Source organism: Rosa rugosa, chromosome 7 (assembly GCF_958449725.1).
Source record: "Rosa rugosa chromosome 7, drRosRugo1.1, whole genome shotgun sequence".
Classification (NCBI taxonomy): Eukaryota; Viridiplantae; Streptophyta; class Magnoliopsida; order Rosales; family Rosaceae; genus Rosa; species Rosa rugosa.
Genome location: NC_084826.1, coordinates 19,724,198 through 19,736,267, shown reverse-complemented (window position 1 = coordinate 19,736,267; position 12,070 = coordinate 19,724,198). Strand labels below are relative to the sequence as shown.

Below are 12,070 nucleotides of genomic sequence, written 5' to 3'. Positions count from 1 at the left end.
CACTTTGGTCACTCAAGTATTACACTGTCATTCACAAAAGTTACTTTATTGTGAGAAAAAAATGCCCATTTGGTGACTTTTGTGAATGACAGTGTAATACTTGAGTGACCAAAGTGATATATTTAAAACTTGAGTGATCAAAGTGCCAAATGAGTCATATTTGAGTGACTATTTGTAGAATTCTCTCTTATAATAATTTCAAACCCCAAGTCCCTAATTTAAAATATCCCCCACATTGTATTGCCTCACTATCTTCTCCTCTCCTCTCCCTCTCTCTCTCCCGAGCTGCCACACGTTTGTTTGTCACTTTGTCGTTCAAAATAAATACACCTCTCATCCGCTGCACCCCTTCTTCCTTCGAATCTCTCTCTCTCTCTCAAATCCCATCACTGTCTTAACTAATTCCAACCCCGTTTTGTAGGAACCTAAACAAAGCAAACCAACCCTTCTCTTCCTTTTTCCCTTGAAATCAAATTAAGCAAATTCATCATAAGGCCAAACTTGCACCGCCGCAAGTCGCTGAGCTCCATCCATTTTCGGGCGGGCGTCCGGCATCACCTTTACAACTCCAACGCTACCTGTCACTCCAGCTCGGCCAATCCCATTTTCACATACCTGTCCCCGGTATTACCCCTTCTTCCTCACTCTTTTTCTTCCTTCCATGGAAGAGGCCCCAATTTCAATCTTGCCGACTCTTTGACCCTTTTCCCTGCGGAAGGGTCTCCGGCGATCCCTGAGCAAGGAATTGAATTCATCCTCCTCCCTCCTCCTCTTTTCCTTCCTTGTTCAGGATCCAGACCCTTGATTCCCCCAAAACCCAAAGCTTACTTCTTTCTCTTTCTTCTTCGAGATTCTGATTAATTCTGAATCAACGAGTTTTGGATATCCAAGAATCTCCGGCCGTTTCCCAATCCAATATCGAAAACCCAGATCAGAACTCGCTCATTTCCCGTCGGAAACTGCCCCAATCAAACACTCGAGGCATTTTGTCGACCACCATGTCGTCCCGGCACGTCTTCCTCCGGCAAGCCTCCTCCGGGAACCGCCGGCGGCCTCTGCTCAAAACCCACGTCACCGACTGCAAGGACCGTGTGGCCGAAGTCGCCGGCGGGACCGCCGCCGAGTGCGCTGCCGTGTGTTGCTGCTGCCCGTGTGGGCTGGTCAATCTGCTAGTCCTGGTAATCTACAAGGTCCCGGTAAGGCTCTGCCGCCGCGTCATGAGGAAGAACCGCCGGCAGAGGCTCATCAAGAAAGGGCTTCTTCCGCCGCGCCACGTGCAATGCACGTGCGGCTGCGACGGCCTGGAGCTGCAGTTCCACCCGGTCGGGTTCGAGTCCCTGACGTCGGAGTTCAAGGCGGTGCAGAAGTTGGTGATGGAAGAGGAGTCGTCTGACGAGGATGTGATTCAGCTCGAGAAGGAGATGTGGGATCGGTTTTACGGCACTGGATTTTGGAGAAGCCCAACTCAGAGAGAAACTCCCTCCATCTCCAACTCCAACTCCAACTCCAACTCCAAGATGATCACCGGTATATAATTACCCCAATTGTTACCTGTCCCAAGTTAAAAAGCTTTTCAATCGGTTTCCTATCTTCACCTGGAATCAAATTCTTCTACATATGAGTGGTGTTTATTTCTGTTTTGGGTTCGTTTTGGTTTTTGCTAAGAGGGTCTCTTCTTCTGGAATCAAATGTATATAGGAGGGAGCTGTGTGAATGGTTTTCGGGTTGAGTTAGGAATTGGTCTTGAAAATTGTTGATAGAGGCTGTTTGACTTTGGGGCTATGAGAGTGTTGAAGGTTTCAAAGATTATAATGAAAATGGATTCTATTGCCGACCTCCTCCTCTTCGTTGCTTTAATGCTTAACTTTTACATGTTTATTTTCTGGATTATGTTCTTGTTCTTGATGATGATGATGCTTAGATGCCAAGTGACTATGGGGAATCAGTTTAGAAAATATTATTTATTTATGTGGGAAGGTGATTCATTTGAGGGAGAAGTGTGTATCTATACTCTGAATAGTGGCGGGTGATAATATATTGAATTAGTTTGGATTAGATTTTCTTTAGATTGCAAATGATAAATATTGACCACTAATATGGACAGAATCTATTCGAACTGAGTTTTAGTTTTTCTTACCGAAAGTGAATCTGTCCAGTGGAGATAGACAAAAGGGCCAACCACTTCTAGAAAGTATAAATTGGTTAGAGCAATTGTATGCTTTATGATAGATTTTATCTAAGAGGAAAGGTAAAAATTGCAACCATGTCAATGTTTATAGAGGTAAAGATAGGTTTTTAGTAATGCAGCATCTTAGATTTTCGGGTTTGGCATCTGAGTAATTGTAATGTGGGCATCCACCTTAACATCAATTGGAAAGCTTCATATTGCCCGTGAAGTGAAGTACGTGTGGCCTTTGAGCTTCACACATGGAAAAAATCCCATTTTGATATTATGACGAATAATTAGGCATCCAATTTTCATCTAATTGGCAATGAGCGAAGAGATTTAAATTATTGTAAACTTTTAGACAACGAGACCAGGATCCACTTCCACATTTGAAAGAATACAACACTCCACGATCGACACTTCGTATGACAGCCGGATATACTCTCTTTTTTGTATCATGATTTCAAAGTAGTCTTCCTCCCCTTTTTTGGTTACAAATTTCAAAGTAGTCTTTGAGCTTCATTAAATCATTTTGCTGCTTCACTTTAACTGTATGTTTTAAGGTAACCTTTGGATACAAGTACTTACGATATCTTTAGAGTAAAACTTCCGCTTCTATCAATTTTGCAGATGCAAAAGTTGCTGACAATCTTGTTTGAATGTTTTCTATGCTCCTCGATAAGAATAATTCGTGCAAGTAATTAGGCAAATTAGAAAATTGTAATTGTTAAGCCATCTTTCATTTTTTTTTTTTTTTTTTGAGAATTGTTAAGCCATCTTTCTACAAAGTTTGATTTACTAAAAATGAACTATTATGATCAGTAAATTGCCTTGCATCATCATACCTGAAATTGTAGCACTCCCAATGTTTTCTGTTTGTGAACGCTAGTTCGCCTAAACAAGAAGCATAAAAATTATACATTTGCAATGCTAATATAATTTTCTGAACTTCATACCTTCATTAAGTAGTTAAATAATCAAAACCATTCATATTTTAGATCTATCAACCTAAACTATTCCGCAAGGTTTAGTTAAGTTAAAAGAATCATTCACTTTAGATGTTCTTATTTTGGCAAAAAAAAAAAAAAAAAATCTTACACTCACTCTTGAATTTTACCCATTTTAAAATGTCTTGCTCTTATTTCATTTGCAGGCCATTAATAATTAACTTTCGGTCACCATTGGCATGGTCGGTCAGATTTGTTAATTGTAAAATTCTTCCAAGGAATCAACTTTCGGTCAAGCACTGTAGAGTGTAGACCCGTGAAAACATTTTACCCTTTTCAGTTTGGAGCTAATTCATCATGGGCTCCAGTTTCTGAACAAAATGTCACTTTTACTTTTACCTTGAGAAGATTTTCGTGTCCCCAAATGAACCAAGCCAAGGAGGGCAGTGGGTTTATTATTATTATAGGTCACTGTTCAGTCTCCATGTTCTCAACCCAGGCGGTTTCAGATCTGATCTGAACTGGAAACCAATGCAGTAATGGCGAGCGTGTAAACTGTCACTGTTTCTGAACTTTGGCCTCCACTCTTGTTTTGTCTCTGTCCTACAAAACAAGGGCCGGGTTACCCCTCCTACGTTTTTTTTTTTTTTTTTCCGTAACTGTCATGAAAGAAAGGTAAATTAAATTGAGTAAAGAGGTTTGGTTTTGTCTGCAGGGACCTGTTGTTTTCTTTGTTCACAATAAGTTCAAGATGCTTTTCTGGTAGCAGTAATGATATCATGCAAGGGCCAGTTGGTGAGGGCACTGTGCATTAAGATCGCTTTGTAGTTTCTATTCAAGATATACTCTATGTCCTTGTTCATGAGTGTCCAAGGTACACGAAGGACTTCTTTGAGTTCTTTCATTTCAAAGTTCCATCGAGTATTTTCGTTTGTCTAAAATCTGGATGGCAATGGGGTACGGCCGGTCCCTCGGGAACGATCGAATCAAAATTGCTTGAGAGAAACCGTTGATTCTTACTAAAGTTTAGGGTTGATGTTGATGCAGGTTGAAGAACTAGAGAATGGTACTTGCGTGAGGATTGTCATTCATACTAGTCGTATTTACTTTTGATTTATACTACTACGAAAGCCATAATTATTTTTCTTTAGGATTAACTCAAATGGTAAGAGATGATATAGATATTCAACAATGAGTCCAGACTTCAACAGAAATGTTAATTTGAAATGACACTTACTATAGGTGCTTTTTGGATTAAAATGAGTCAGGCATTTGATTTCGATCCCCTTATCCCTATGTCATGATTGGTAACAACAACCATGACAACAACACCAACAAATAAAAATCAAAACCAAGTTGGGTACAACGAGCGGAATTTGAGCAATGTTTTCATTTGCAAACAAGAGTCAAAAAAGGTACACGAAGGATCGATGAAGGGTTGGGGTTGTTGGTTTAAAGTTTTTTTTTTTTATGAATGTTGTTGGTTTAAAGTTAAGAATCCAATCCAGAATGGTTTCTTTCGTTTTCTACGTGAGATTCCAGAATGATTTTTATGAAACTCATGGACCAGAAAAGGCAGACCTCAACTTTTGCTTTCTTTCTCACTCAACCAGTCATCACTTCCGTGGTCCAATGAGGCACTAGATATCATATTTATATGCAAGAGAATCTGTCTCGATCCCCAACTAATCATTTGGCCTCCTCCACCCAAATTTACAAGATCCACATTGCTTTAGTTCTATTTCTCTCTGTTGAATGTGAACTGAAACCCTCACAGGCTCACAGTTTTATAATGTATTTAGTTGCAGAAAGGATATCTACAATCAAACACAAATGGAACTTTTTCTTTCGAGGATACTGAAAGCTTAGTGTGAATCCAAATGGAGACTCATTTTAAGAGTCGTAAAGTTTTCTTTGGCCAGTAATTTGCAGAGGACGATATTTATCCACACCTCGACAGTAATGTCGCGAGGTTGGAGATCACTATTGCAATGATGATGATTCAACCATATGTGACTCGAATCTGAAGGACTAGAAGGCCGTCCTATTCTACCAATGTCTGTAAAGCTCGGTTTTCAGCAAGTGAGTTCGAGTCCAAAACGTGATTAAGATAAGTAGATTCTTCTGATACAATAATGTTAAACAACAGTCGATCGTGACATAATTTTCCTTACCAATTGGCACGAGTTAATATTATTCCCTACCGTTTATGCTCTTACCTTTAAAATATGCAACTCTTTTAACCTTGGTGAGAGTAAAGTCTAGGAGCAGTCTTCAATATCCAAGAAAAACTTATGATATAGTTAACAACGTATCGGGTCTCAATAACTGTGTACCATTCTCTTTAGGACTTTTAACTTATCAATTTTCTGTTATCTATATCAATTAACTACTGGAAATTGGCTGCAAAGTTCCACTGATGATCATTGGTGATCATAGCCCTCTGCACATAGTTGATGTATTCTATGTTGGTTCTAATGCTGGATCTAGGATCCGGAACAGTTGATTCTGAAATCCGACCCATGAGCAAAAGGAGATATTTAACAAGAGTTAATAAAAAAGTTTGACACGAATGATCAAATAGTCTCAACTCTCAACACATAGGTTGACAATTCGGAATGAACACTCCCTCCACCAAATGATCCAAAAACTTGCCGCCGAAGATAGATCATATGTTTGGGATTGTTTTTGTATAAGTACTTTTGTTACGTAGCGGTTCTAGAAGTTTTGTTAAATGCACATGGAGTTTTTTTTTTCTTTTAAATCAAGTGTTTATGTAAAAGAACTTAAAATGCTTCGTTCAGAAAGCACATAACAAGTGCTTCTTCAAAACCACTAGAAAGTGCTTCTATAATATAAAAACACTTCTAACTGTTTTTGCCAACGCTGTGGGAAGTGTTTTGATAGTCTGAAAGTAAAAATCTAAAAGCAATTTCAAACTATTAGCCGAATAGTAAACACCACGAACACAACCCCAAACATATGATCCATCGTTGGCGGCTTGGTGGAGGGGGTGTTCGTTCCGAATTGTCAACCTATGTGTAGAGACTATTTGGTCATTCGTGTCACTTTTTATTAACTCTTGTTAAATATCTCTTTTTGCTCATGGTGTATGCTTGTGCAATAAAAATTTACCATTTGCACATTAACTTGCTTTGATAATTTATTTTACTTTACTTTTGTTTTGTTCGTTCATGCGACAGCTAATATATTCAACTTAATTCATTATCAAAAAAGACAATTTGGCTCAAAAAGGTTCTTACAGTTAATTAATTAATTTATTATTATTATTATTTTTTTATATATGAAGAAAAGAAATTATAACCTAAAACCCTTAATACAATCTACGCCTTACAAATCAAAATTACAAGCATTAAGCGGCAGCCCCTATTCCATCTGGCAATGTCAAGTTGTCAACTGAGTGGCCTAAATTTAGGACAAAGAGGTTGATGTTAGGACAAATTCAGTAATGTACTTATTTTGCTGACTCAAATAATATATTTTTCTCAAGACCGTTCGGGAGAAATTGGGCCATGATTCCCCAGACAAAGCCACCTCTCTCAGTCTCAGGCCAGCAGTCGACGTCTTTTGGAGTACGTTGCTCTAAACATCACAAAAACACCCTAGACAGAATGTCATACTCATTGATGTCATTTTGGGTTTCTATCCCTTAATTTCATGTGGTTAGCGACTAAAAGAATGGATCAAACTGACACGAACAATGTCATTTATTTGGTGGGGTTTCTGATAGCTAGGGGTTTCAGCGTCGACGTCAGAGCAAACTGAGATAAACAAGCTCATTAAGAATGGTTCCCTTGAATTAATGGTTTCCTCTGAACGTAGTTGTCAATAGTACATGGTTAACAGATTGTTCTCACTAACATGGAAAATGGTAGTCGTTTTCTTTTATTAATTTCTGCCTGATACATAGCTAGGTTATATGCAGAGGTTCAGATGGAGCAGTTTTTGTCACGCCCCGAATTTTGAATAACCAATTCAAATCCGAAACATGAATAAACAATTAATACAAATAACGTTCTGAATTTTTTTCTCACAAACAAACACACCACTCGCCACTCAACACAAAAACTCGAAAACCTAGAGTTAATTATTACAATTCACTCTTACAAAGTAAAATCGTAAAGCTCTAAATGAGCATAACAAACCTCACAATATAATGCTGTAATTCACATAACACTACTCTAAGCAGCCCGATCACCGTCCTGGTTCTCCTGACCTGTAGGATTTCCCGCTACACAATTTGAATAGTGTACCGGGAGTTGCAACAACACAAAACCCGGTAAGCTTTTTACAGCCAGTATGAGTAAACAAGAAAGAACTGTTGATTTTAAATTACAATTCTTATAACTCAACAACACAACCAACAATCTCAACATCTACGACGCAAACGTCAACCAATTCAATATCACCACTTTGGTCCTATCACACAACACTATCACCACTTTGGTCCCATCCCATAACACGTTAGAGCTCTAACTGCCTCGTTACCTCTGACACCTTGGCCTAGGGTCAAGCAACGGCAAAATACTTCGGTTAACACTATAACCGTCGCGCTTTGGACATCCCCGTCCTCAGCACCATATACTTCGGTTAATAATAAACCGTCGCACTTTGGACATCCCCGTCCTCGGTACACAACTTCGGTTAATAATAAACCGTCGCACTTTGGACATCCCCGTCCTCAGTACACAACTTCGGTTAATAATAAACCGTCGCACTTTGGACATCCCCGTCCTCAGTACACAAACACTCCGGTTATCCATAACCGTCAAACTTCGGACACCTCGTCCTCAGAATCCTACATTCTCCAACTCTATACATACTCCAATGTAAATCATGAATATTAACAAGAACTCATCAATCATGATCATCACATATAAATATGATAAGTCAAATTTCAATTCATAGTATTTTAATCATCCCAAATTCCACACTCTTCAATGTCACACCATTCCACATATAATCACGTAAATATATATATACGTAATCACCCACTCAGGAATGACCACTAATACCAACTATAGTTCACACAAGAAAATCGTGAAATTCATTTTGTATAATAAAAATCATTTTACTTACCCATGGACCGTAATTGATCAAGTCCATATGATTTTAAAACAAATATTTATTTCATAAATATTTTCACGCAATTACGACAAAATAAGGTAATTAAATTTATTCGGTTCGTAATATGAACCACGTGAGGTTTACTCACCTCTAAATTCCCGCTGCGTCTTCTTAACAGCTCAAAATACAATTTCACGAATCGTCCGCCAAATCAAACCGTCGATCACCTAATCAAACATGACCTTAACTTAGCCAATAACTCAAAAACATAATCAAACGACAATCCAACGGTCGGATTGAAATTAAATGATGATCCAACGGTCGGATCCTCACGGATCGCCTTCCTAATCACTGTTTTGCATTTATACGAAGATCCAACGGTCGGATCTTCGCCCATGACCGCACAAAGCCTCTGGGGCAGTCATACGATCATCATATCAAAATTATAGGTTCATCTGACGGTCCTAATTCCACAGATCATAAATCTAACGATCGAAATCGATCGAAATCTCAAAATTCATAACTAATTCATACGATAACCGAAAAATGCGTATAATACGCCGAAATGATCGTATCGAAACATAGAATCATAAAATTGACAGAAACTAAATTTTTGACCTCCGGAGGTGGCCGGAAAGGGCCGCCGGAGTTAGGGACAGAGCCACCGCCGACCACCACAATTGGTATCGGGGCTGTGCTTGTCCCCTTCGTTTTCTCATTCTGGACACTTTTCATAACTAGCACAAGACCAAAAAATGACAGGAAGGGATCGAAATGTACCAAAAATCAGTCGGTGGCCGGAATTTTTCCAGAAACCGGCGAGCTCCAAAATCGACGTGAAAACGTCAATTTAAGGCTTCGATTCCTTCTTAAGAGTTGTTAAGAAACTCAAGAAGAACTCACTGGTTCAAGAATCACAGAAAAATATGGTCTGTAGCTCGAGATATACCGATCGAAAGCTTCGGTGGTCGGAAAAATTCCAGAATCCGGCGAGCTTGAGTTTCGACGTAAAAACTTCAACGAAACGCTTCGATTCCTTCTGGAGAGTTTTTCAGAACTTCAAGGTGAGCTCACTGGTTCAAGAATCACTCAAAAATACGTCCTGTAGCTCGAGATATTTGGATCGATAGCTCAGTTTCGTTCTTGGCGGGGTTGACTTGTAGTTGCTGCTACGGGATGCGCCGCCGTGTGAGGCTGCTTCTGGGAGCTTCAGGAAGTTGAGGCGAGCTTGTGGATGGATTTTGGTGAGGATTGGTGACCGGTAGCTTGAGATATCAAGCGTGGTTCCAAAACGAGCTCAAACCGGGCGGAGCTTCCCGCCGCCGCTGGTGGCCGTGTCACGGTGCAAGGCTGCCTCTGGCAGCTGCGCAAGGCTGAGACGAAGCAAAAGGAAGTGGTTCGACGCCGTTTGGTGGCCGGTGGAGGTAGAGAGAGACCGAAGAGCCTTTGCTCTGTTTTCGGTTGGATTTCGGACGAGAAAGAGAGTGAGAGTTTGAGTGAGAGAGAGAGAGGGTGTGAGTGAGGGAGAGTGTCGGCCAATGAAGATCAACTCAATCAGTTAACCCAAGCATAATCATTAAAGTTAAAGCAGCGAAATCATGAAAGTAAGCAATACTGCTTTGCTTTGATTAAAAGAAATCGACCGGGTATTACAGTTTTTTTCTCTTCCAAACTGTTATATTTCTCCTTATTTTGTCAAATATTCGGACTTTAACATTGAATGTAAAGCTCTCTTCTGTGGACTTTCAAGACCAGATCGATGATTTCCACATGGTCGTTGAGCAGTAAGTTCATCTTGATCATCTAGAATATTCTTGGTTCTGCAGGCCAGGTTCAATAGAATTTCGAAGTCCAAAGGCTGCTATCAGTAAGGGTCAAAGAGAGACAATAATCAATATATTGTCTTCATGAGTCGTAAGTCGCAACTCAAGCGACTAGCTAGATCGATCACAATTCTCTTTTAAACTATATAATTACTCCTACATCTTTCCTATATCAAGTTTTCATTATAAATTTGATCATTTATGCTCCAAGAGCTTCTTTCTATGACTGAATGTTCTAGCTAGGACAAGTAAAGAGAGTGAAAATTGTTGGAAGTTATAAATAATTTAGAATTATGAGAATTTTATGATTAAAAAATAATAGAAAATTAATTAGTCATAAAGACACCAAATTTTTCTTATACACATAAAGCCATTTGCATCTTCAAATTATTTTGTATCTAACTATTTTGTCCTTCGTGAAAGAAAACTGTTAGCCAAATAGTCACCTTCAAGTATAAGGGTCAAGTTATAGTGTAGGGATTGTGAGTAGGGGATATCGTACCTAAGGGATTGGAAAACCCACTCTAGCTAAGGAAAACCTAAAGGGTGCTAGATGAATATGCAAATGTACAAATCACAAACAAGGGCACACAAATGAACCAAAGTACGTTCATAGTGAATATATGCAAGATGGTGTAGTAGTGGTTTGATTTTGGTGTTGGATATGGTTTAAACTCAAATTGACACACAATGAAAACTTGAAATGTAACTAGGTTATGTTAAACTAGATGTGATAGAATGGATGGAAGTTAGAGCTTTAGGTTGTTCACCATAGCCTCCCTTGCGTGCATCGATGTTCAAACTATAAGTAAAACAATCCCAAGTATCCAATTACCCTCTTAGCATCTGGATAAGACTACTAAGGCCTGAACTCCTTTGATTTTATCAATTCTCACCGGATAAGTGCGAAACTAACTATCCAAGAACAATTTATATTACCGGATAAGTATAAATTCCTTGCTCCTAAATGCATAAAGATTTGAGTTTAGATAATCAAGCAAGCAAACCAATCCTAGGTCTAGGTGATTTTGACTCACTATCCTCACATACACACCTAGTGTGCTATCATGCTATTAATGTTCAAAGCTAGCTACTCTCTAAACATTGTTCATGTAATGACAAATGCAAAGTATTCAAATTAGCTAGATTCAAATACAAGCATTCACTTCTTGAATTAGCATGTGAAGATGATCATGGAAATTGCACCAAATAAGATTCAAATATCAATTCATTACAAGTTTGGCTAGGGCTTTCAACCCTAGCCCCAACAATAGACTACTCACACATCTCTACATAAACTAGCATCAATATAATGGAAAACATTAAGCTATCAAAGAATAGAGTTTAGAAATGACCAGGGATGATCACAAGTGAAGGATGATGAAGTGGTTGATCATGAAAACTTTGTCATGGAGATGATGTGGTGGCTCCTCTTGTGCTCTAGCTTCTTCCTTGAACTCCTTCTTCAAGACTTGAGATGATGATGATGCTTGGTATATGTGAGATGTTATGAGCAGGGATGTAGTTGGGAAATGAAGTGGTGGAGATGGAGGTTTTGTGGAGGAGATGGTGGTGGATTGTATAGAGAATAGAGAGAGTAAAGGATGTAGTGGCTAAGTGTGGGTGATGTCTTCTTCCTTGAGAGAATGGGTGCTTAAATAGATGGAGAGAGAGGTGTGAAATGGTGTTGAGAAGCAAAGGAAGCAGCTCACAACTTGCAAGAAGCATGGAGGTGGAGTAAAAAAGTGGTAATAGATCCCAAAATCAAGGGAAAATGGTATGGGAGTGATGGTGTAGGTTGGAGTAGGAAATGATGAGTGAGGGATGGTGATTAAGCCTAAAACATGTTAGATATTAGAGTGTTGATGATGATGGACTTTTGGCTTAATCGCTCGGCTCCAGCAGCACAGGACCGTTAGTGACTGGAACTGGATCGTGTTGGTTGACTGGAACTGAATCTCTTATGCGCATGACACAGTTTTCCAACTGGATCTCCGACGCACGACATCGACTGGAACTGGATCTCCGAATATCTCCTTTTCCTC

The 12,070-nt window shown here is 39.3% G+C and overlaps 1 protein-coding gene across 1 annotated transcript; it reads left to right on the top strand.

Moving 5' to 3' along the window:
- Window positions 1-253: 253 nt before the first annotated feature.
- Window positions 254-1,834, top strand: LOC133721669 (uncharacterized). The gene has a single exon (XM_062148351.1). It carries the CDS (start codon window positions 999-1,001, stop codon window positions 1,533-1,535), a length of 537 nt encoding a protein of 178 aa, XP_062004335.1. The 5' UTR covers window positions 254-998; the 3' UTR covers window positions 1,536-1,834.
- Window positions 1,835-12,070: the final 10,236 nt, after the last annotated feature.

Bases quoted from the DNA above. Each gene is read 5' to 3' on its own strand.
- LOC133721669 (XM_062148351.1), top strand. From the start codon at position 999: ATGTCGTCCCGGCACGTCTTCCTCCGGCAAGCCTCCTCCGGGAACCGC.